This window comes from Pseudophryne corroboree (assembly GCF_028390025.1).
Source record: "Pseudophryne corroboree isolate aPseCor3 chromosome 3 unlocalized genomic scaffold, aPseCor3.hap2 SUPER_3_unloc_2, whole genome shotgun sequence".
NCBI lineage: Eukaryota > Metazoa > Chordata > Amphibia > Anura > Myobatrachidae > Pseudophryne > Pseudophryne corroboree.
The window spans coordinates 4,777,705-4,804,248 of NW_026967508.1; the positions used below are offsets into that span (position 1 = coordinate 4,777,705).

Here is a 26,544-nt window from a genome sequence, read left to right on the forward strand (position 1 = left end):
TTATAGAGGAGCCCCCCCCAATACTTCCTGGGACAGCCTAAAGCTTTAGCTTGTTGGTGCTTCTCTGGATCCACTCTACACCCGATGTTTTCCCTGTGGAATCCAGTGTACCTCGCAGAGGGAGATTTAACAATGTTAAGTCTACCATAAATCTCCTTTTTGAGCTTCATGGCAAAGGCTGTGAATACTTATGTACATGTGATTTCTTAGTTTTTTATTTGTAATAAATTTGCAAAAATCTAAAAAACTTTTTTCATGTTGTCATTATGGGGTATTGTGTAGAATTTCGAGAGAAAAGAATTTGTTCAATTTTGGAATAAGGCTGTTACATAACAAAAGGTAGAAAAAGTGAAGCGCTTTGAATACTTCTCGGATGCAATGTACTCCCTCTGGTGTACTTAGGTCAAAAGGCCATTCGGGTCAAAGGGTCAACAGCCAAAAGGTCGACACTTCCCAGCCAATCCCCCCCCCCCCCCTCCCCCCTCTCCTCTTCCCTCTTCTCGGGCACTACTCCACCATCCAACCTACTAACGCCAGCGTCCTGCGGAGAGGGAAGGTTGGGGGAGGAAATGTGCACGTCACCTAAACAGTGCTGGAAGGGTCCGGTGGCAGCTCAGCAGCTGGGGGAACGCTGGACACGCCCCCAGAGTGATGAGAACCGGGTCATGTGAAGCTGATAATGATGGCGCCCAATTGGTGGCAAATGGGAATATCGCCCCCATTTATCCGTATATATGAACACAGCAGGAGCAGTGCTTATCAGCACACTTTACACACCACATTGTCTCTGGGATGAACAATTGGGGATGGGCACTTTTATCTATATGTTTGGAGATAAGATTTTATTTCCATGTTTGCGTCTGTTTTATGGAGCAGGTCAGATGCCGGAAGCCACCTGGGGCCTCATTAGCTGCACAGTCCACCCATTAACTTCAATACATTTCCATTGTGCTGCGATCATTAGTGTTTTCTGCACTGTCAGGGAAGTAACACCTCCGGCCGCACTCCAGTCTCATCTCAGGCAGCTATTACGGGAGGGAGTCGCAGCTCCAGATCTGACAATGCGGATGACTGCGAGTCGGTCAAAGAGATGGGATTTATTTTTTTTAAAGTTCCAATTTGGGATTAAGTATCAGACTGGTCTGTGTGCGTATTCAGACCTTAAGCCTGAATGATTCTTCCCCAGAGCTCTATAAGGAATCTTAATGTGTGAGACTAGAAGAATAAATTATGCAGACAGTAATACAGAGTTGCTGTATGACTATGGTACTTGTAAACTCTCTCTGATATTTATTTTAATTATTACATTTTTTCTTAGACCATTTAGCTGTGAGGAACCGGAGACCTTTTACTAGAAGTCACGGAGGATGGACAAGGACAGGAGTCATGTGACTGAAAGGATATTAAACCTCACTGTGGAGGTCATCCAGCTGCTGACAGGAAAGGTGAGGGACAGACAGACAAACGTTCCCGCACAAGTTCAATTCGACGGTTACATCCCATTCACAATGTCAACCCAAAATAAATTGTAGCCATGTATGGGGGCGTGCTACCAGAGGAAAGGTGGTAGCATTATTGTGCTCAACGGCGATTAGAGTTTCACAATCAATATCAAATATATCTTTAATAAATATATATAGTTAGATTATGAATTGATTCATTATTCCCCACCTACAACAACACTCTAATTTAATGGTCAATTATAAAACATAACTTTTATTAGATATATGCAATTAATAAATCCCCATCTATTGAAGCTAAAAAGGTGAAATATTAAAAGATAGATATAAAGTAAAGAAAAAATAATTAAAATGTATAGTACCGGGATGTCAATGAACACTCCTGATATTTACTTAATTTGTGATTCAAAATGTCGATAACTATACTGTCAGTCACAAAATTAATATATTTAAACTCTATTATTCGCTGTAATATCAGCCTTTGTGTTCACATACAAAGTTAATTAGGATGTATATACAGTATTTGCTGGCGTATAAGACGACTTTTTTGCCCTGAAAAACATGCCTCCAAGTGGGGGGGTCGTCTTATACGCCGGGTGCACTTCAGTTGGGATAGACATAGCTGCCATAGTGGCCTTCCGATACTCGCCCGGTGCCCATAGTGGCCACCCGACGCCCGCCCACCTCATTCTACATACCATCCAGTATCGCGCGGTATCCAGTGCGGCCGCGGCGGGTCACTAGTGCCAATTACAGGGAGATGCAGGGACTGGCCGGAGGCGCTGCAGTCGCGTTGTGGCCGTACAATGGTGACAATGACAGATACTGTAATGGCACTAATACTAATGGCACTCATGTGAAACCGGTAACAATAAATGCACACAGGGGTATACTTTTAGACATTTTACAACTTTCTCCTCGCCCCCTCCCCCCTTCTTATGCATACCTTGATAAATACTCCCTATCCAAATCTCTTATCAGGTCATAATATACAGTATGTCACAAATCTGATGTTCTTTTACGTTTTATTTGGTGTGTGGAAGGGGGTAGTCTTATACGGCGAGTATATAACAAAATCTATATTTTGAGTGGAAATGTTGGGGGTCGTCTTATACGCCGGCAAATACGGTAAATCAGTTCTCTTGCAGTCTTAATTTTTAATAATGACTGTCCCAAGAAGGCAGATTCTTAGTATCAATCTCGTGCTGTCAGTGTGGGTACAACTGCTCATAAACTTATGAAGATATCAATTGATTAGAGTTAGCTGTGCAGATATGGTTCAACAATCCTCTGTTCTCTGAACTCTACACTATGTTGCCCACACAAGCCAATTTATATACAAATGTATCCATGTTGTATTTTGTCACAGTAGAATTGTGCCCACTTTATTTGTTACTGATTATTTCAGTGTGGACAAGCTGTGAATAGCGCTCCATGACAGAGCGTCTCACTGAATTATTGCCGCATTGTCCGGGATAAGCGTCATACTTTCAGTGTGAATACAAATGCTCATCCCGGGAGTGTCACAGTGACATCACTCATATTCGTATTACTAACACAGGGACCTGACTGGGGAGGTGAGATCTGGGAGTGTCTAACACAGGGACATAACTGGGGAGGTGAGAGAGAGTGACAGTGACAAGTGTCTGCACTTTCAGTCCTTTTCCAAAGATGACTTTCATTCCGGCTGTGCAAGCTTTCCTTTAAGAGGTCCTTCATATACTCCCGTCATACATTCTTCCTATCCCTTCATGGAATTTAAATTTTAGTTATGGAGACTCTTCACCTCCTTTTTGAGCCTCTTGAGATGGTGAAATTCTGCTACTTTACCTTGAAGGTGGTTTTCCTCCTAGGTATTGCCTTTTCTGTGAGGATATTGGAATTGGTGGCCCTGTCTTCTAAGCCTCCCTTACTTATCCTTAATTCTGATAGGGTGGTGTTACGGACGAAGACCTCTTTTTACTTAAGGTGCTTTCCATTTGAACCAACAGATCTTGCTTTCAATTTTTACTTTTGATCCTTGTGGTAGCTCCCAATTGTGGCTGACTAGCCTCCAAAGGATCTATTGCTCAGTGGATTACTGCCACTATTCGTCAGGCATATCTATCTCTCGATGCGCCTGTCCGACGTCCCTCTGGGCTCATTCGACTTGTATGGTCGTGGCCTCTTGGCTGGTTTGCCATAGTACCCCACTGGAGCAGTTGTGGAGAGCGGTGACCTGGTCCTTTTGCATTCTTTTACCAGGTTTTACTTTTAACATAATGTTGGTTATATTGACGCCAGCTTTAGGCATGAGATGTAGAAGTCGTTTTCCATTCAGTTTTATTGATGGCTCTCTCAATACATAGGATCACACAGTAGTGAGGAAGACATCTGGGAAGTGTGAGACACCCAGTAGCCATCCTTGTGTGTCAGGAGGACTGAGCAGGACCCAGAGCCCCATCAATGTGCCTCCACCTCGATCGCTGACACATGAGAGGCACAGTGACCAGAAGATCCTGGAGCTCACCAACAAGATCATTCATCTGCTGACCGGAGAGGTGACTGCTGGGAATGGGGCATTATACAGTAACACCAGGGGATGTGTCTGGGTGATGACTGGAGAGGTGACTGCTGGGTATGGGACATTATACAGTAACACCAGGGGATGTGTCTGGGTGATGACTGGAGAGGTGACTGCTGGGAATGGGGCATTATACAGTAACACTGGGGGATGTGACTGGAGAGGTGACTGCTGGGAATGGGACATTATACAGTAACACCAGGGGATGTGTCTGGGTGATGACTGGAGAGGTGACTGCTGGGAATGGGACATTATACAGTAACACCAGGGGATGTGACTGGAGAGGTGACTGCTGGGAATGGGACATTATACAGTAACACAGGGGGATGTGTCTGGGTGATGACTGGAGAGGTGACTGCTGGGAATGGGACATTATACAGTAACACCAGGGGATGTGTCTGGGTGATGACTGGAGAGGTGACTGCTGGGAATGGGGCATTATACAGTAACACTGGGGGATGTGACTGGAGAGGTGACTGCTGGGAATGGGACATTATACAGTAACACCAGGGGATTTGTCTGGGTGATGACTGTATCATTGTGTGTGTCAGGTTCCTATAAGGTGTGAGGACGTCACTGTCTATCTCTCTATGGAGGAGTGGGAGTATATAGAGGAACACAGGGGTCTGTACAAGGACGTGATGATGGAGAATCACCAGGCATTGAAGATGGATATGACTGAGAGGATAATAAATCTCTTCCTGGACATCATCTGTCTGCTGACTGGAGAGGTGAGGGATTCTGGGAATGTCATGTCCTCTTGTCTCATACATGACAGCAGAGTCCTGCAGATTATAGGCAGATAGGACATTGGTGATAAAATAGTGAAGGAGGCGATTATAGATTATTTTTATATGTGATGTTTTCATTATTTATTTCTCCAAACTTTATATGAATATTTTTTTAATCTTTTAAGTTTTGTTGATGACCCTGAACTGACCAGAATGTGCAAAATCAATTTTCTCCTTACTATCTGATATATCGGCCCAATATGCAGATTTTGCTTTCTTCTAATGCAGCAGGTTTTATTAGTATTAATGACACGGTACAGGTATGTAAGCATCTACTGTTCACATGGTAGAATTTAATGAATGTTGTACACAGGATCACACAGTAGTGAAGGGAACATCTGGAGAGCGTGAGCCACCCAGCAGCCATCACCGTGTGTCAGGACTGGGGAGGACCCAGAGCCCCATCACGGTGCCTCCACCTCACTCACTGATACATGAGAGGCACAATGACCAGAAGATCCTGGATCTCACCAACAAGATCATTCAGCTGCTGACTGGAGAGGTAACTTCTGGGAATGGGACATTATACAGTAACACCAGGGGATGTGTCTGGGTGATGACTGGAGAGGTGACTGCTGGGAATGGGGCATTATACAGTAACACCAGGGGATGTGTCTGGGTGATGACTGGAGAGGTGACTGCTGGGAATGGGACATTATACAGTAACACCTTGGGATGTGTCTGGGTGACTGCTGGGAATGGGACATTATACAGTAACACCGGGGGATGTGTCTGGGTGATGACTGGAGAGGTGACTGCTGGGAATGGGACATTATACAGTAACACCAGGGGTTGTGACTGGAGAGGTGACTGCTGGGAATGGGACATTATACAGTAACACAGGGGGATGTGTCTGGGTGATGACTGGAGAGGTGACTGCTGGGAATGGGACATTATACAGTAACACCAGGGGATGTGTCTGGGTGATGACTGGAGAGGTGACTGCTGGGAATGGGACATTATACAGTAACACCAGGGGATGTGTCTGGGTGATGACTGGAGAGGTGACTGCTGGGAATGGGACATTATCCAGTAACACCAGGGGATGTGTCTGGAGAGGTGACTGCTGGGAATGGGACATTATACAGTAACACCAGGGGATGTATCTGGGTGATGACTGGAGAGGTGGCTGCTGGGAATGGGAGATTATACAGTAACACCAGGGGATGTGTCTGGGTGATGACTGTGTCATTGTGTCTGTCAGGTTCCTATAAGGTGTGAGGATGTCACTGTCTATTTCTCCATGGAGGAGTGGGAGTATATAGAGGAACACAGGGGTCTGTACAAGGACATGATGATGGAGAATCACCGGCCCCTCACATCACTGGGTAAGAGGAGACTGTCATATAGTGTAATGGAGAGAGCAGCTATGGAGCCACCTAGATACACATCACCTGATAATCACATATATACAATGTACTCAGTCACTGTGTGTCTCCTACAGATGGGGCCAGTAACAGGAATACCCCAGAGAGATGTCCCCGTCCTCTTTATTCCCAGGATCATACAGAGGCGAGTCACAGTGTCCTACAGGAGGATCAGGTAGGGTCTCACACAATACTGAAATACAGATGAATATACACTTAAGGGTCTGTACTGAAGGTGTTTGAATATTGAACACTGATATTTTTATGTTATTTAGGGTGAAGATCTTATTGATGTTAAAGTAGAAGACATAAAAGTAGAAGAGCAGACGCATGTGGTGGGTGGTCTGCAGTGTAAGGAGGAGGAAATCCCTACAGATATCAGCACAGGTGAGTAGTAATCACATATTCTCCTTGTTCAGTCACTACAGCAATCTGTTATTCTCCACCATCTACTGTTAGTACAGACTAATAAGGGCAAAGTATCTGCCCATTGGAGGAGTCAGGAGCCATCAGCCCCTATTATACTCCTGCTCTCCCCCTCACATCATGTCACAGTGTGTTACCAGCCCAGAGATCTGACCAGTCTCCTCCCCACACTCTCTGGTGTATCTCATACATCAGGAGCCATCAGCCCCTATTATACTCCTGCTCTCCCCCTTACATCATGTTACTGTGTGTTACAAGCCCAGAGATCTGACCAGTCTCCTCCCCATACTCTCTGGTGTATCTCATACATCAGGAGCCATCAGCCCCTATTATACTCCTGCTCTCCCCCTTACATCATGTCACTGTGTGTTACCAGCCCAGAGATCTGACCAGTCTCCTCCCCACACTCTCTGGTGTATCTCATACATCAGGAGCCATCAGCCCCTATTATACTCTTGCTCTCCCCCTCACATCATGTCACTGTGTGTTACCAGCCCAGAGATCTGACCAGTCTCCTCCCCACACTCTCTGGTGTATCTCATACATCAGGAGCCATCAGAACCTATTGTACTCCTCCTCACATCATGTCACTATGTGTTACCAGCCCAGAGATCTGACCAGTCTCCTCCCCACACTCTCTGGTGTAACCCATACATCAGGAGCCATCAGAACCTATTATACTCCTCCTCACATCATGTCACTATGTGTTACCAGCCCAGAGATCTGACCAGTCTCCTCCCCACACTCTCTGGTGTTTGGTATACAACACTAGGTGTAACATCTTTCTGACCTTTGAAACATTGTAGCCATTCATTCTCTGAATAGTGGAAAGAGGTGGTGTCACATATCCCAAGATCCTCCTGACATTACATATTGTCCTCCCTTTGCAATAAGAGTAATAATATCTGTATATGAAATACTTTTCTGATTTGCGTCTGAGACAAGTCGTATACCAGCACTAATGTATGTTATACATATATATGTGATGCTATATAAATGCTACCTCAAAGCTGATTGGTTGCTAGGGGCAACTTTTCTCGTGGTCCACATCTCCACTCTTTCTCTAGCTTCCATAAGGGATATTGGGGAATCTAGTACGATGGGGTATAGACGGGGTCCAAAAGTGCCGGTGCACTTTAAATTTCTTCACTGGGTGTGCTGGCTCCTCCTCTCTACTGTGCTTACTGTGAATCTTGGGTAAACACAAACTATGCCGTGTATGCCACACCAGATTCTCTCTATTGTCATCTGATTCTGTTTCTTGTGAACAATGCAGCCAATCTTCACAAATCAGTGAAGGGGCTGTGGGAGAGGATCCAGTGCCCCACTGGCTAGAGTCTCTTCAAACTATGATGTCTGATATGTCATCCCAGCTCACTGCTAATGTACATAAAACTCAGCTACTACAACAAGCTGTTGCAGACTTAGCTGCTAGGGCAGATGTTACACAGCCCCGCTCTCTCTCATGCAGGTCCACAAAGCGTGGTTTACCTGCTCTACTCTCTGATACAGATGAGGATATACAAGAAGATTGGAAGACTTGGATCCCATTAGTGGGGATTCCAATTCTGCTCAGGGTATTGAACCCCTAATTTTGGCTATACGGGACGTGTTATAGGCTCCCTCTAGAGGACGATGCGCACTTTCCCATTTCCTCCTGAAGGCAGGAAGTTTTGGGTGGAAGCCCCAGGGGTTGAGGTATCAGTCTCTCGACTGTCTAAAAAGGCGGTGCTGCCTGCCCCGGGCTCCTTTACCATGAAGGATCCTGGGAACCGGAAAATACAGACTACGCTAAAATCTATTTACGTGGCAGCAGGTGTATCACAGAGGCCGGTCATAGCTGGATGACCCATGTCATTCCTATGTGGGTTACTCAGATTCAGGAGGGCCTCTCCAGAGCTATGTGCCGGTCACTATGGTGACTCTCCTCAAACACATTCAGGACACTACACGCGTCCTGTGTAACTCGCTCAAGGAGATGGCAAATATTAATGCTAGTACTTCTGCCATGGCGCAGGGCTTTGTGGTTGCGTCATTGGATTGCAGACGCAGAATCAAAACGCAGTGTGAATTCCCTCCTCTTTTTGGTGGGAATGGCTCTTTCGGGTTGAGTTGGATACGTGGATTTCCAAAGATACGGCTGGGAAATCCACGTTTCTCCCCTCTGTGGCCCCGTCGGCGAGACGCTCCTGCACGGGGCTGTCTATGCAGTCCTTTTGGTCTTACAGACTTCGTTCTAAGCCAGAGGTGCCTCAAATACGAATAGAGGCACCAGAGGTAAGTCAAGAAAACCTGCAAGCACCAGCTCTCAGGAACAGACCACCAGTTCTGCTTCCACTAAGACCTCAGCATGACGGTGCCCACCCACCCCGAGTGGATCTCGAGGTGGGAGCTTGACTGCGTCCCTTCAGCCGCGTCTGGTAGGCTTCCTGCTAGTATACCTGGGTCAGGGATCTCATTTCTCAGGGCTACAAGCTGGAGTTCGACAGTGCTCCTCCCCAACGATATTTCTCTGACGTCCTAGTGGATGCTGGGAACTCCGTAAGGACCATGGGGAAATAGCGGCTCCGCAGGAGACTGGGCACAAAAGTAAAGCTTTAGGACTAGCTGGTGTGCACTGGCTCCTCCCCCTATGACCCTCCTCCAAGCCTCAGTTAGATTTTTGTGCCCGAACGAGAAGGGTGCACACTAGGTGGCTCTCCTGAGCTGCTTAGTGAAAAGTATAGTTTTAGGTTTTTTATTTTCAGTGAGACCTGCTGGCAACAGGCTCACTGCATCGAGGGACTAAGGGGAGAAGAAGCGAACTCACCTGCTTGCAGAGTGGATTGGGCTTCTTAGGCTACTGGACACCATTAGCTCCAGAGGGATCGAACACAGGCCCAGCCATGGAGTCCGATCCCGGAGCCGCGCCGCCGGCCCCCTTACAGAAGCAAGAAGAGGTCCGGAAAATCGGCGGCAGAAGACATCCTGTCTTCACCAAGGTAGCGCACAGCACTGCAGCTGTGCGCCATTGCTCCTCAGCACACTTCACACTTCGGTCACCGAGGGTGCAGGGCGCTAGGGGGGGGCGCCCTGAGCAGCAATAAAAACACCTTGGCTGGCGAAAATACATCACATATAGCCCCCAGGGCTATATGGATGAATTTTAACCCCTGCCAGAATCCATAAAAAAGCAGGAGAAAAGTCAGCGAAAAAGGGGCGGAGCCTATCTCCTCAGCACACTGGCGCCATTTTCCCTCACAGCTCCGTTGGAGGGATGCTCCCTGGCTCTCCCCTGCAGTCACTACACTACAGAAAGGGTTAAAAAAGAGAGGGGGGCACTAATTAGGCGCAATATTAACAATACAGCAGCTATAAGGGGAAAAACACTTTTATATAAGGTTATCCCTGTATATATATAGCGCTCTGGTGTGTGCTGGCAAACTCTCCCTCTGTCTCCCCAAAGGGCTAGTGGGGTCCTGTCCTCTATCAGAGCATTCCCTGTGTGTGTGCTGTGTGTCGGTACGTTTGTGTCGACATGTATGAGGAGGAAAATGATGTGGAGGCGGAGCAAATTGCCTGTAATAGTGCTGTCACCCCCTGGGGGGTCGACACCTGAGTGGATAAACTGTTGGAAGGAATTACGTGACAGTGTCAGCTCTGTATAAAAGACAGTGGTTGACATGAGACAGCCGGCTACTCAGCTTGTGCCTGTCCAGACGTCTCATAGGCCGTCAGGGGCTCTAAAGCGCCCGTTACCTCAGATGGCAGATACAGACGCCGACACGGATACTGACTCCACTGTCGACGGTGAAGAGACAAATGTGACTTCCAGTAGGGCCACACGTTACATGATTGAGGCAATGAAAAATGTTTTACACATTTCTGATAATACGAGTACCACCAAAAAGGGGTATTATGTTCAGTGAGGAAAAACTACCTGTAGTTTTCCTGAATCTGAGAAATTAAATGAGGTGTGTGATGAAGCCTGGGTTTCCCCCGATAAAAACTGATAATTTCTAAAAAGTTATTGGCATTATATCCTTTCCCACCAGAGGTTAGGGTGCGTTGGGAAACACCCCCTAGGGTGGATAAAGCGCTCACACGCTTGTAAAAACAAGGGCTCTACCCTCTCCTGAGATGGCCGCCCTTAAGGATCCTGCTGATAGAAAGCAGGAGGGTATCCTAAAATGTATTTACACACATACTGGTGTTATACTGCGACCAGCAATCGCCTCAGCCTGGATGTGCAGTGCTGGGTTGGCGTGGTCGGATTCCCTGACTGAAAATTATTGATACCCTAGATAGGGACAGTATATTATTGCCTATAGAGCATTTAAAAAATGCATTTCTATATAGGCGTGATGCACAGCGGGATATTTGCCGACTGGCATCAAGAGTAAGTGCGCTATCCATTTCTGCCAGAAGAGGGTTATGGACACGACAGTGGTCAGGTGATGCGGATTCCAAACGGCATATGGAAATATTGCCTTATAAAGGGGAGGAGTTATTTGGGGTCAGTCTTTCAGACCTGGTGGCCACGGCAACAGCTGGGAAATCCACATTTTTACCCCAGGTCGCCTCTCAACGTAAGAAGACGCCGTATTATCAGGCGCAGTCCTTTCGTTCCCATAAGGGCAAGCGGGCAAAAGGTTCCTCATTTCTGCCCCGTGACAGAGAGAGAGGAAAAAGGGCTGCAGAAATCAGCCAGTTCCCAGGAACAGAAGCCTCTCCCGCCTCTGCCAAGCCCTCAGCATGACGCTGGGGCTTTACAAGTGGACTCAGGCATGGTGGGGGCCCGTCTCAAGAATTTCAGCACGCAGTGGGCTCACTCGCAAGTAGAACCCTGGATCCTTCAGGTGGCATCTCAGGGGTACAAATTGGAATTCGAGACGTCTCCCCCTCGCCGTTTCCTAAAGTCGGCTTTACCGACGTCTCCCTCCGACAGGGAGGCAGTTTTGGAAGCCATTCACAAGCTGTATTCCCAGCAGGTGATAATCAAGGTACCCCTCCTGCAACAGGGAACGGGGTATTATTCCACACTGTTGTGGTACCGAAGCCGGACGGCTCGGTGAGACCGATTTTTAAATCTAAAATCTTTGAACACTTACATACAGAGGTTCAAATTCAAGATGGAGTCACTCAGAGCAGTGATTGCGAACCTGGAAGAAGGGGACTACATGATGTCTCTGGACATCAAGAATGCTTACTTACCTCCATGTCCCAATTTACCCTTCTCACCAAGGGTACCTCAGGTTTGTGGTACAGAACTGTCACTATCAGTTTCAGACACTGCCGTTTGGATGGTCCACGGCACCCCGGGTCTTTACCAAGGTAATGGCCAAAATGATGATACTCCTTCGAAGGAAGGGAGTTTTAGTTTTCCCTTACTTGGACGATCTCCTGATAAGGGTAAGATCCAGGGAACAGTTGGAGGTTGGTGTAGCACTATCAGGTAGTGTTGCGGCAGCACGATTGGATTCTCAATATTCCAAAATCGCAGCTGATTCCGACGACTCGTCTTCTGTTCCTAGGGATGATCCTGGACACAGCCCAGAAAAAGGTGCTTCTCCCGGAGGAGAAAGCCAGGGAGTTATCCGAGCTAGTCAGGAACCTCCTAAAACCGAGCCAAGTCTCAGTGCATCAATGCACAAGGGTTCTGGGAAAAATGGTGGCTTCCTACGAAGCAATCCCATTCGGCAGATTCCACGCAAGAACTTTCCAGTGGGACCTGCTGGACAAATGGTCCGGGTCGCATCTTCAGATGCATCAGCGGATAACCCTGTCACCAAGGACAAGGGTGTCTCTCCTGTGGTGATTGCAGAGTGCTCATCTTCTAGAGGGCCGCAGATTCGGCATTCAGGACTGGGTCCTGGTGACCACGGATGCCAGCCTGCGAGGCTGGGGAGCAGTCACACAGGGAAGGAATTTCCAGGGCTTATGGTCAAGCCTGGAGACATCACTTCACATAAATATCCTGGAGCTAAGGGCCATTTACAATGCTCTAAGCTTAGCAAGACCTCTGCTTCAAGGTCAGCCGGTGTTGATCCAGTCGGACAACATTACGGCAGTCGCCCACGTAAACAGACAGGGCGGCACAAGAAGCAGGAGGGCAATGGCAGAAGCTGCAAGGATTTTTCGCTGGGCGGAAAATCATGTGATAACATTGTCAGCAGTGTTCATTCCGGGAGTGAACAACTGGGAAACAGACTTCCTCAGCAGAAGTCTTCCACATGATTGTAAACCGTTGGGAAAAACCAACGGTGGACATGATGGCGTCCCGCCTAAACAAAAAATAAATAAATAAATAAATTGGACAGGTATTGCGCCAGGTCAAGGGACCCTCAGGCAATAGCTGTGGACGCTCTGGTAACACCGTGGGTGTACCAGTCAGGGTATGTGTTCCCTCCTCTTCCTCTCTTACCAAAAGTACTGAGAATTATAAGACGGAGGGGAGTAAGAACTATACTCGTGGCTCCGGATTGGCCAAGATGGACTTGGTACCCGGAACTTCAAGAGATGCTCACGGAGGACCGGTGGCCTCTACCTCTAAGAAGGGACCTGCTCCAGCAAGGACCCTGTCTGTTCCAAGACTTACCGCGGCTGCGTTGACGGCAGGGCGGTTGAACGCCGGATCCTGAAGGAAAAGGGCATTCCGGATGAAGTCATCCCTACCCTGATCAAAGCCAGGAAGGATGAAATCGCAAAACATTATCACCGCATTTGGCGAAAATATGTCGCGTGGTACGAGGCCAGTAAGGCCCGATGGAGGAATTTCAACTAGGTCGATTCCTGCATTTCCTGCAAACAGGAGTGTTTATGGGCCTAAAATTGGGTTCCATTAAGGTTAAAATTTCGGCCCTGTCAATTTTCTTCCAGAAAGAACTAGCTTCAGTTCCTGAAGTTCAGACGTTTGTAAAAGAGGTACTGCATATACAGCCTCCTTTTTTTGTGCCTCCAGTGGCACCATTGGGATCTCAATGTAGTTTTGGGGTTCCTAAAGTCACAATGGTTTGAACCACTTGAATCTGTGGAGTTAAAATATCTCACATGGAAAGTGGTCATGCTGTTGGCCCTAGCTTCGGCCAGGCGCGTGTCAGAATTGGCGGCTTTATCCTGAAACAGCCCTTATCTGATCTTCCATTCAGACTGGGTGGAATTGAGGACTCGTCCTCATTTTCTCCCTAAGGTGGTTTCAGTGTTTCATCTGAACCAACCTATTGTGGTACCTGCGGCTACTGGTGACTTGGAGGACTCCAAGTTGTTGGACATAGTCAGGGCCCTGAAAATATATGTTCCAGGACGGCTGGAGTCAGAAAATCTGACTCGCTGTTTATCCGGTATGCAGCCAACAAATTGGGTGCTCCTGCGTCTAAGCAGACTATTGCTCATTGGATTTGTAATATAATTCAGCTTGCACATTCTGTGGCAGGCCTGCCACAGCCAAAATCTGTAAAAGCCCATTCCACAAGGAAGGTGGGCTCCTCTTGGGCGGCTGCCCGAGGGGTCTCGGCTTTACAACTTTGCAGAGCAGCTACTTGGTCAGGGGCAAACACGTTTGCAAAATTCTACAAATTTGATACTCTGGCTGAGGAGGACCTGGAGTTCTCTCATTCGGTGCTGCAGAGTCATCCGCACTCTCCCGCCCGTTTGGGAGCTTTGGTATAATCTCCATGGTCCTTGCGGAGTTCCCAGCATCCACTAGGACGTCAGAGAAAATAAGATTTTACTCACCGGTAAATCTATTTCTCGTAGTCCGTAGTGGATGCTGGGCGCCCATCCCAAGTGCGGATTGTCTGCAATACTTGTATATAGTTATTGCCTAACTAAATCGGGTTATTGTTGTTGTGAGCCATCTATCCAGAGGCTCCTCTGTTATCCTGCTGTTAACTGGGTTCAGATCACAGGTTGTACGGTGTGATTGGTGTGGCTGGTATGAGTCTTACCCGGGATTCATAAATCCTTCCTTATTGTGTACGTTCGTCCGGGCACAGTATCCTAACTGAGGCTTGGAGGAGGGTCATAGGGGGAGGAGCCAGTGCACACCAGCTAGTCCTAAAGCTTTACTTTTGTGCCCAGTCTCCTGCAGAGCCGCTATTTCCCCATGGTCCTTACGGAGTTCCCAGCATCCACTACGGACTACGAGAAATAGATTTACCGGTGAGTAAAATCTTATTTTAAAATCGAGCTTACCAGCTTTGAAGGCTATGCAGGTTATGTTGCAACAGGCCATCCAAAAGTTGGTCCAGTCCTACGTCATTGTTCCAGTACCAATACCACAACGAGGCAAGGGTTATTACTCCAACCTGTTTGTGGTACCAAAACAGGTAAGGCCCATTTTGAATCTGAAGTTCTTGAATCCTTACCTGAAGGTTTTCAAGTTCAAAATGGAATCCATCCAAGCAGTGATTGCGGGCCTGGAGGAACAGGAATTGATGGTCTCCTTGGACATCAAGGATGCTTACCTTCATATTCCGATTTGACCACCTCACAACCGTACCTGAGGTTTGCCCTGCTGGACGATCACTACCAGTTCCAGGCCCTGCCCTTCGACCTGTCCACAGCTCCGAGGTTAATCATAAAGGTGATGGCGGAGATAATGGTCCAGGGGGTCAATGTTGTCCCTTACCTTGACTATCTTCTGGTAAAAGCAAGATATGGGGATCTTTTATTGCTCCATATCGACCGCACTATCCACTTTCTGTCACACCATGGGTGGATCCTCAACTTACAGAAGTCCCACCTGGAGCCAACTCAAAGGCTCCTGTTCCTGGGGATGTTGCTGGATACTGTGGCCTAGAAGGTACCAGGGGACAAGGCGAGACCACTTCAGGAGATGGTCCGCATGGTGCTCCGATCTTCTCGACTGTTCATCCATCTTTGCATAAGATTGTTGGGAAAGCTGGTCGCCTCATACGAGGCGATCCGATATGGGAGGTTTCGTGCCAGAACATTTCAGTTGGATCTCCTGAGCAAGTGGTCCGGATCACATCTACAGATGCACCGGATGATTCGGCTGTCACCTCAGGCCAGGATTTCCCTCTTGTGGTGGCTTGCAGTCCTCCAATCTACTGGAGGGCCGGAGTTTTGGGATCCAGGATTGGACCCTCCTTACGACAGATGCTAGTCTAAGTGGATGGGGAGCTGTCACCCAAGGGGCGCAGTTCCATGGCAGGTGGTCAGCCCATGAAAAGCCTCAACTTTCTGGAACTTCCGTCGATCTACAAAGCTCTGCTTAAGGCCTCTCCTCTGCTCATGGATCACGCGATCTAAGTACGGTCGTGGCGTACATCAATCGGCAAGGAGGGACAAAAAGCAGAGCCTGCATGCGAGAAGTGTCAAAAATACTCCCCTGGGAAGATAGAAATGCAAGAGCAATGTCGGCAATCTTCATTCCGGGTGTGGTAAACTGGGAAGCGGATTTCCTAAGTAGTCACGATCACCTGGGGGAGTGAGGACTTCACCAGCAGGTGTTCCATCAGGTCATCAACCGGTGGGGCTGCCCGCAAATAGAGATGATGCCTTTTCGACTCAACAAGAAGCTTCACTGGTAATGCTCACGAACAAGGAACCCTCAGGCGAGGACAGTGGATGCACTGACGTCACCTTGGCCTTACCGGCTGGTCTATCTGGTTCCCCCGATTCCGTTGCTCCCAAGGGTGCTTAAGCGAATCGTGAATCAAAGAGTCCAGGCACTTCTGTTTGGGCTCAGAGGGCGTGGTGCGCAAATCTTCTGGACATGTCCGTCGAAGACCCTTGGCTTCTCCCACTAAGAAGAGATCTTCTTTAACAGGGACCGTTCGTCTACCCGGACTTACGACGTCTTCAATTGACGGCATGGAGGTTGAGCAGAACATCCTAGGGCCTTTCCAAAAAGGTTATTGCTACCATGGTTCAGGCCAGGAAACCTGTGACGTCAAAACATTATCATCATATCTGGAAGAGATATGTCTCTTGGTGCGAGAAACACACATATCCACCTGCAGAGTTCCACTTGGGACTTTTCTTACGTTTCCTGCAGGCTGGTGTGGATAAGGGCTTATGCCTGGGTTCCATTAAGGTCCAGACTTCGGATCTCTTCATTTTCTTCCAGAAGAAATTGGCAGTGTTGCCAGAAGTTCAGACCTTCTTGCAAGGGGTACTCCACATCCAACCTCCTTTTGTGCCGCATACGGCACCCTGGGATTTGAATTTAGTGTTGGAATTTCTACAGTCCTCCTGGTTTGAACCTCTGATGATGGTTGAAGACAAGTACCTCACGTGGAAGACTGTGGTGTTATTGGCTCTGGCTTCTGCTCGAAATGTCTCATAATTGGGGGCCTTATCGTGTAGGAGTCCCTACTTGGACTTTTACGAGGACAGAGTGGAGCTCTGTACAGGACAGCAGTTCCTGCCGAAGATTGTCTCCGCGTTTCACCGAATCAACCTATTGTGGTTCCTTCAAATTCTGACTCTTCTCCTCCTCTGGAGGCGTTAGATGATGGACGAGCTTTGAAGATCTATAGCAAGCGAACGGCTCGGATCAGAAAGATGGATTCTTTGTTCGTGCTCTATGATGCCCAGAAAAAGGGTTGTCCTGCTTCGAAGCAATCCATTGCTCGTTGGATTAGGCTTACTATCCAACAGGCCCATGTGTCGGCAGCTTTACCTGTTCCTAAGTGTAGTCTCAGCCTTGCAACTGTGCTGAGCCGCTACCTGGTCGGGGAAGAAAACATTTGTTAAGTTCTACAAGTTTGATGCCCTGGCCAAAGAGGATACCCAGTTTGGGCAGGCGGTGCTGAAGTAGTCTCCACACGTTACTGCCCATTCTGGAAGCTTTGCGACGTTCCCATCGTACTAGATTCCCCAATATCCCTTATGGATGCTAGAGAAAATAGGATTTGAATTACCTACCAGTAAATCCTTTTCTCGTAGTCCGTAAGGGATATTGGGCGCCTGCCTCAGTGTGTTGACTTTTCTGCAGGTTCTCGTTATGTGGTTACCTGTTCAGATGTTGTTGTTGCCGGCCATTGCCGGTTGTTATATGGTCGTGGTGTGCTGGTATATAAATCTTACCACTCTTTGTTATCATGTTTCCTTCTCTCGTATATGTCCTTTCTCCTTCAGGCACTATTTTACCTATAACTGCCTGTAGGAGGAGGCATAGAGGGGAGGAGCCAGCACACCTAGTGAAGAAATATAAAGTGCACCGGATCCTTTGGACCACGTCTATACCCCATCGTATTAAGTCTCCCCAATATCCCTTATGGACTACGAGAAAAGGATTTACCGGTAGATAATTGAAATCCTATTTTTTACTTCTTGATACATTAATCCCATTGTCTTACTGTCCAGAAAAGTGATCATGCTTAGGAGTATGTTTGGTAATGCTAAGGGGTATATTTACTAATGTGTGGGTCTGTAGAAGTTGGGATGTTTTCCATAGCGACCAATCACATTCTCCTTATTTATCTAGCACCTTCTAGAAGACAATTAGAATCTAAAACCCGCACTTCAGTAAATATAACCCCTTAGTTTCAGGAGAGTGGAGGCTTCTTATCCACAGATCTAGCTGGAACCTACATGCTCCTTGGCTTCTAATACTTTCTTACTGTGGCTGGGACCCTGTTCCACATAGCCATGATGGTGGGCATGGTCTCAGAATGGTACGCCCTCTGGGGTGGTGCCATTATGGGCAGTGTCGGCGCTAGGCGTCATGTATAAATAACTAAAATGTAAAATTAATTAAGAAAAACGTATTTATATGTTTCACCACAGCCCCACATTGCTTCCGGCTGCTGAGTCCCTCAGTGCTGTGCGGTACAGTATCGGGCATAGAAGCTACAGGGCTGCACCAGTGGCAATGTGTGTGGATTGCAGAACACTGGGTCCGGGAGAGGAAATTCCCAGTACCACCAGCACTGCAAGAGTTTAAGTCCATGGACTACTATAAATTATATGTATTATAATGTAAGGAATGGATAACATGTGTTTTTTTTTTTTTCAAAATGTGTTTAGTTGAAATGTCCGACATACAGATAGAAGACATACAGTGGTTCTTGAAAGTTTGTGAACCCTTCAGCATTTTCTATATTTCTGCTGAAATTTGGCCTAAAACGACCTCAGATTTTCACACAAGTCCTAAAAGAAGATAAAGAGAACCAAATCACACACATGAGACAAAAAAAATAGACGTGCTCATTTTTTAATATATTTTTTTTGAGGAAAATGATCAAATATCACGTATCTGTGAGTGGCAAAAGTATGTGAACCTTTAGGCTTAGCAGATATTTTGAAAGTGAAATTAGAGTAAGGTATTTCCAATTTATGGGATGACAATCAGGTGTGCATGGACAACCTGTCTTTTTAAAAGAACAGGGATCTATCAGTCTGTTGTTCACAACACGTTTGAGGAAGTCTATCATGCCATGAACAAAGGAGATTTCTGAGGACCTCAGAAGAAGAGTTGTTGATGCTCATCAGGCTGGAAAAGGTTACAAATCCATCTCTAAAGAGTTTGGACTCCACCAATCAACAGTCAGATTGTATACAAATGGAGGAAATTCCAGACCATTATTACCCTCCCCAAGAGTGGTCGACCAACAAAGATTACGCCAAGAGCAAGGCGTCTAAAAGTTTACAAGGTCACAAAGGAACCCATGGTAACCGCTAAGCAACTGAAGGCCTTTCTCGCATTAGCTAATGTTAATGAGTCCACTTAACAACAATTCTGTGTGCATGGCAGGATTGCAAACAGAAATCAGCTTCTCTCCAAAAACAAACATTGCTGCCCATCTGCAGTTTGTTAAAGATCACCTGGACAATCCAGAAGGCTACTGGAACAATGTTTTGTGGACAGATGATTCCACAATAGAGCTCTTTGGCTTAAATGAGAAGCGTTATGTTTGGAGAAAGGAGAACACTGCATTCCAGCATAAACACGGTGGTGGTGGTGGTATCATGGTTTGAGCCTGTGTTGCTGCATCTGACCCAGGATCACTTGCCATCATTGATGTGACAATGAATTTTGAATTATACCAGAATATTCTAAAGGTCCATGAGCTATATCTCAGGAGAACGTGGGTCATACAGCAAGTACACAAGTCATTTGACCAATGAAGGGTTAAAGAAGAATAAATGTAAAGTTTTGGATTGGCCAAGTCAAGGTCCTGACCTTAATCCAATCGAAATGATGTGGAAGGACCTGAAGCGAGCAACATAACAGAGGTGAAGCTGTTTTGTAGAGGAATGGGGTATAATTCCTCCAAGCTGATGTTCAGGACTAATCAACAATTACTGGAAACAGATGTAGTTATTGAAAGCAAATACTGAAAGCAAAGGTTCACATACTTATGTCCCTCATAGATATGTGATATTGGATCATTCCTCAATATAAAAATGAGCATGTCTCATTTCTTTGTCTCATTTGATTTGGTTCCCTTTATCTAGTTTTAGGACTGAAAATCTGAGGTAGTTTTAGTCCAAATTTCAGCAGAAATGTAGAAAATTCTGAAGGGTTCACAAACTTTGAAGCACCACTATAGTAAGTACACAACAATTAGTGGGTTAAGGCAATAACCTGGTTTAGGAGTTAAACAATTATAAAATAAAATAAAATAATGTAGTTATCCAACCATTACCAGTAGGATATAGAGCAGGGGTAGCCAACTCCAGTCCTAGAGAGCTACCAACAGTTTCCGCTTCCCAGGTCTCCTCACAGAATCACAAGTGATGTAACTAGCTCCACCTGTGGATCTTTTAAAATGTGTGAGTAATGAATACACCTGTGCACCTGCTAGGTGGTCTGGAAAATGTGAACTGTAATGCGGGGTGGGGCGTGAAAAAAAGATGCACGTACAGGTAGCATTTTATGGGAGTGTTGCTAAAGGTGGTTGCGTACAGAGATGTTCCACTGATTACATGGTAAATCATAGATGCGGGGTTGGGAAAAAAATAGGATTTTAATTACCTACCGGTAAAACCTTTTTGAGTAGTCCGTAGAGGATGCTGGGCAGTGCCGTAACTAGGCATTTTAGCGCTGTGTGCAAGAAACGACAGTGGCGCCCCCCATGTAAGATAGGGGCAGTGCGTAAAAAAAATCTAGGGGCGTGGCTTCACGGGAAGGGGCGTGACCACAAAATAATAGCAATTCATACTACGGTGCACAGTAGTGTACATTATTCAAATTACGCTGCACAGTAGCGCCACTACACCAGGTAGAGCCCCTTGTATACATTACAGCAGACAGTGTCCCCCTTTTTACACATTGCGGCAGCCAGTCCCCCTTTTTACACATTGCGGCAGCCAGTCTCCCTTTTTACACATTGCGGCAGCCAGGACCCTTTCTTACACATTGCGGCAGCCAGGCCCCCTTTTTACACATTGTGGCAGATAGACCCTTTTTTTACACATTGCGGCAGCCAGTCCCCCTTTTTACACATTGCGGCAGCTAGTCCCCCTTTTTACACATTGCGGCAGCCAGTCCCCCTTTTTACACATTGCGGCAGCCAGTCTCCCTTTTTACACATTGCGGCAGCCAGGACCCTTTCTTACAGATTGCGGCAGCCAGGACCCTTTCTTACACATTGCGGCAGCCAGGCCCCCTTTTTACACATTGCGGCAGCCAGGACCCTTTCTTACACATTGCGGCAGCCAGGCCCCCTTTTTACGCATTGTGGCAGATGGACCCTTTTTTTACACATTGCGGCAGCCAATCCCCCTTTTTACACATTGCGGCAGCCAGTCCCCCTTTTTACACATTGCGGCAGCCAGTCTCCCTTTTTACACATTGCGGCAGCCAGGACCCTTTCTTACACATTGCGGCAGCCAGGCCCCCTTTTTACACATTGTGGCAGATAGACCCTTTTTTTACACATTGCGGCAGCCAGTCCCCCTTTTTACACATTGCGGCAGCCAGTCTCCCTTTTAAAACATTGCGGCAGCCGGTCCTTCTTTTTACACATTGCGGCAGACAGCGTCCCTTTTTTACAATTACAGCAGACAGCGTCCCCGTTTTTACACATTACGGCAGACGGTGTCCCCCTTTTTACACATTGCGGCAGATAGACCCATTTTACACATTGCGGCAGCCAGGACCCCATTTTACACATTGCGGCAGCCAGTCCCCATTTTTTACACATTGCGGCAGCCAGTCCCATTTTTTACACATTGCGGCAGCCAGTCCCATTTTTTACACATTGCGGCAGCCAGTCCCATTTTACACATTGTGGCAGCCAGGACCCCATTTTACACATTGCTGCAGCCAGTCCCATTTTTTACACATTGCGGCAGCCAGTCCCATTTTACACATTGCGGCAGCCAGTCCCATTTTACACATTGCGGCAGCCAGTCCCATTTTTTACACATTGCGGCAGCCAGTCCCATTTTTTACACACTGCGGCAGGCGGTGTCCGAGAGAGACAGAGAGAGAGAGACAGAGAGAGAGAGACAGAGAGAGAGAGACAGAGAGAGAGAGACAGAGAGAGACAGACAGAGAGAGACAGACAGAGAGAGACAGACAGAGAGAGAGAGACAGAGAGAGACAGACAGAGAGAGGGGGGGGGATATACTTACCTTCTCCCCGCTGACAGGCTCCTCGTGCTGCTCCCTCGGTGGCGGCAGTGAGATGAGAAGGAGGAGGGGGAGCAGGGAGCCGCAGCAGCGCTATGTTATTGGTAGTAAGCGCCGCTGCAGCATCCGGGCAGCCAATACAGAAGAAGAGGGGGGTGCTGCAGCGGCGCTTACTACCAATAACATAGCGCTGCTGCGGCTCCCTGCTCCCCCTCCCTCCTCCTCCTCCGCTTCTCCGCTGCCTCCGCTGATGTCTTCAGCTTCACAGCGCGGCGCACGGAGGCGGCATGTAATGAGTCAATTTGACTCATTACATGCCGCTGGCCGTGCGCCCCCAGGGCAACTGCGCTGTGTGCCAAGCCCCCTTGGCACACACGTAGTTACGGCTCTGCTGGGGTCCACATTACTAACATGGGGTATAAACGGGTCCTTTGGGAGCCATGGGCACTTTAAGAGTTTAATAGTCTGGGCTGGCTCCTCCCTCTATGCCCCTCCTACCAGACCCAGTCTAGAAATAGTGCCCGAGGAGACATACTTCGAGAGAAGGAAATACACAGATAGTGGTGAGCTTCACACCAGCTCACACATAACAGACAACCAAGCTAACTAGCTTGAAACAAGTCAACAACCGCTGAACAACATTACTTAACCAAGTAACAAGGCAGTACTGAACCAAGTAACAACTGCAGGAAAATGAAGCGCTGGGAGAGCGCCCAGCATCCTCTACGGACTACGAGAAATGGATTTACCGGTGGGTTATTAAAATCCTATTTTCTCATATGTCCTAGAGGATGCTGTGGTCCACATTAGTAACATGGAGATGTACCAAAGCTCCCAGTACGGGAGGGAGAGCGCGGAGGCTCCTGCAGAACAGATTGACCAAACTTAAGGTCCTCAGAGGCCAAAGTATCGAACTTGTAAAACTTTGCAAACGTGTTCGACCCAGACCAAATAGCTGCTCGGCAAATTTGTAAAGCAGAGACACCCCGGGCAGCCACCCAGGCAGAACCCACTTTATGAGTAGAGTGGGCCTTATCCGATTTTGGACGCGGCAATCCTGCCGTAGAATAAGCATGCTGGATAGTGAACCTGATCCAGCGAGAAATCATCTGCTTAGAAGCAGGACACCCAATCTTGTTGGGATCATAAAGGACAAACAGACAGTCCGACTTTCTGTGACGAGAAGTTCTCTTCACATGAATCTTCAAAGCCCTCACAACATCTAAGGACTTTGAGGTAATTGAGGAGTCAGTAGCCACTGGCACCACAATAGGTTGGTTGATATGAAAAGCCGACACAACCTTTGGAAGAAACTGCTGATGCGTCCTGAGGTCCGCTCTATCTTCATGGAAAATCAAGTAGGGTCTCTTGCAGGACAATGACCCCAATTCTGACACACGTCTAGCAGATGCCAATGCCAACAGTGTGACAGCCTTCCAAGTAAGAAACTTGACTTCAGCCTCCTGTAAAGGTTCGAACCAATCCGATTGCAGGAACTGCAGCACCACGTTAAGATCCCAAGGTGCCGTAGGAGGCACAAAGGGAGGTTGGATGTGCAGAACCCCTTTCAAGAAAGTCGGAACCTCAGGAAGGGCAGCCAATTGATTCTGGCCGAAATCTGGACTTTTATGGAGCGCAGGCCCACATCCATTCCTGCTTGCAGGGAGAGGAGAAACCGCCCAAGTTGAAATTTCATCGTAGGAAACTTCTTGGATTCACACCAAGACACATACTTTTTCCAAAACCTATGGTAAGGTCTTGACGTTACTCTTCCTAGCCCGTATCAGGGTAGGAATAACCTTGTTGGGAATGCCCTTCCGAGCTAAGATCTGGTGTTCAACCTCCATGCTGTCAAACATAGCCGTTGTAAGTCTTGATAAGCGAACGGCCCCTGTTGCAGAAGGTCCTCTCGAAGAGGACTCTGATCTTCCAGTAGTAACTCCAGAAGATCCGCGTACCAAGCCCTTCTTGCCCAGCCCGGAGCAATGAGGATCGCCTGAACTCTTGTTCTTTTGATTAGTTTGAGAATCCTTGGGATGAGCAGGAGTGGAGGGAATACGTACACTGACTTGAACACCCACGGAGTTACCAGGGCGTCCACTGCCACTGCCTGTGGATCCCTCGACCTGGAACAATACCGCCGAAGCTTCTTGTTGAGGCGTGAGGCCATCATGTCTATTTGAGGTACGCCCCAAAGACTTGTCACCTCTGCAAACACCTCTGGGTGTAGGGCCCCACTCCCCCGGATAGAGATCGTGTCTGCTGAGGAAGTCCGCTTCCCAGTTGTCCACTCCTGGAATGAAGATTGCTGACAGCGCCGCCGCGTGTCTTTCCTCCCAGAGGATGATTCTTGTTACCTCTGACATTGCAGCTCTACTCTTCGTTCCGCCCTGCCTGTTTATATAGGACACCGCTGTGACGTTGTCCGACTGAACCTGAATGGCTTGATCTTGCAGAAGATGTGCATTCTGGAACTAAGGGCCATGTACAACGGTCTTCTACAGGCGGTAGTTCCAGAAAGTTTATTGGAAGAATGGATTCCAGACTTGACCACCTTCCCTGGAAGGTTTCCCCTTGGGCGACTGCTCCCCAACCTCTGAGACTTGCATCCGTGGTTAGAAGAATCCAATTCTGAATCCCGAACCTGCGGCCCTCTAGTAGGTGAGAGGTTTGCAGCCACCAGAGGAGCGAGAGTCTGGCTTTCGGAGACAGACGTATCCTCTGGTGCATGTGAAGTAGAGATCCCGACCATTTGTCCAGGAGATCCAGTTGGAAGGACCGTGCATGAAATCTTCCGTACTGCAGAGCCTCGTAAGAGGCAACCATCTTCCCCAGAAGGCCAATGCACTGATGAACCGATACCCAGGTTGGCTTCAAGACATCCCGGACCATTGATTGTATCACCAATGCTTTCTCCACCGGTAGAAACACCTTCTGCACTTCCGTGTCGAGGATCATCCCTAGGAAAGACAATCTCCTTGTCGGCACCAAATGTGACTTTGGAAGATTCAGGATCCAGCCATGATCCCGGAGTACTCGAGTTGTGAGAGCAATGTTCTGTAACATTTTCTCCCTGGAAGATGCTTTTATCAGTAGATCGTCCAGGTATGGAATTATGTTCACTCTCTGCTTGCGGAGGAGTAGCATCATTTCTGCCCTTACTTTGGTGAACACTCTCTGTGCCGTGGGGAGGCCAAATGGCAGTGCCTGTAACTGATAGTAACAGAGCAAATCTGAGATAAGCCTGGTGTGGCGGCCAAATCGGAATATGAAGTTATGCATCCTTTATATCTAGGGATACCAGGAATTCCACTTCCTCCTGACCTGAGATGACCGCTCTCAGAGACTCCATTTTGAACTTGAATTCCCTCAAATAGGGGTTTAAAGATTTTAGGATCAATATTTGCGTCACCGAACCATCCGGTTTCGGTACCACAAATAGGTTTGAGTAGTAACCCATGTTTCTCTTACATCCTAGAGGATGCTGGGGACTCCGTAAGGACCATGGGGTATAGACGGGCTCCGCAGGAGACATGGGCACTTTAAGACCTTTTAATGGGTGTGAACTGGCTCCTTCCTCTATGCCCCTCCACTAGACCTCAGATTCTGTACCCAGAGGAGACTGGTTGCACACTAGGGGAGCTCTACTGAGTTTCTCTGGAAAAAGACTTTGTTAGGTTTTTTATTTTCAGAGAGCACTGCTGGCAACAGGATCCCTGCATCGTGGGACTGAGGAGAGAGAAGCAGACCTACTTTACTGATAGGCTCTGCTTCTTAGGCTACTGGACACCATTAGCTCCAGAGGGTCGGAGCACTTGGTATGCCTAGCTGTTCGTCTCAGAGCCGCGCCGCCGTCTTCCTCACAGAGCCGGAAGATAGAAGCCGGGTGAGTATGAGAAGCAAGAAGACTTCAAAGGCAGCAGAAGACTTCAGATCTTCGTGAGGTACCGCGCAGCGCGCCATTGCTCCCACACACACACACACACACACACACGAGGCACAGCAAGGGTGCAGGACGCAGGGGGGGCGCCCTGGGCAATAATAATTACCTCTTTAAAGTTCACTGGCAGCACGCATAGATACTGCATGGGCAGTATATACAGAACCCCGCCAGTATAAAAATTAGCGGGACCGAAGCACGCCATCGAGGGGGGCTGAGCTTAGTCCCTCAGCTCTAACCAGATCCATTTTCTCCACAGCTTGCTGCAGAGACGCTGCTCCCGGACTCCCTTCACCGCTGTATACAAGTAACAGGGTGCAAATCAGGGAGGGGGGGGGGGCACATTAATTTGGTACTAGTGTGATACAAAAAGCGCTTACAGGTCTGGGACGTTATTAATATTTCAGACTGCAGTGGCGCTGGGTGTGAGCTGGCAAACTCCCTCTCTGTCTCTCTAAAGGACCTTATT

General features: G+C 47.7%; 1 protein-coding gene across 1 annotated transcript in view; it reads left to right on the forward strand.

Annotated features, from left to right (window-relative positions):
- Nucleotides 1–1,299: 1,299 nt before the first annotated feature.
- Nucleotides 1,300–26,544, forward strand: part of LOC134983623 (zinc finger protein 436-like) — a 138,937-nt gene continuing 113,692 nt past the window's right edge. Inside the window, exons 1-7 of the mRNA XM_063949298.1 lie at nt 1,300–1,445; nt 3,809–4,000; nt 4,575–4,754; nt 5,128–5,316; nt 6,019–6,142; nt 6,259–6,356; nt 6,457–6,568. Coding sequence (XP_063805368.1) covers nt 1,368–1,445; nt 3,809–4,000; nt 4,575–4,754; nt 5,128–5,316; nt 6,019–6,142; nt 6,259–6,356; nt 6,457–6,568 — 973 coding nt within the window. The 5' untranslated portion in view covers nt 1,300–1,367. The remainder of the gene's footprint in view (nt 1,446–3,808; nt 4,001–4,574; nt 4,755–5,127; nt 5,317–6,018; nt 6,143–6,258; nt 6,357–6,456; nt 6,569–26,544) is intronic.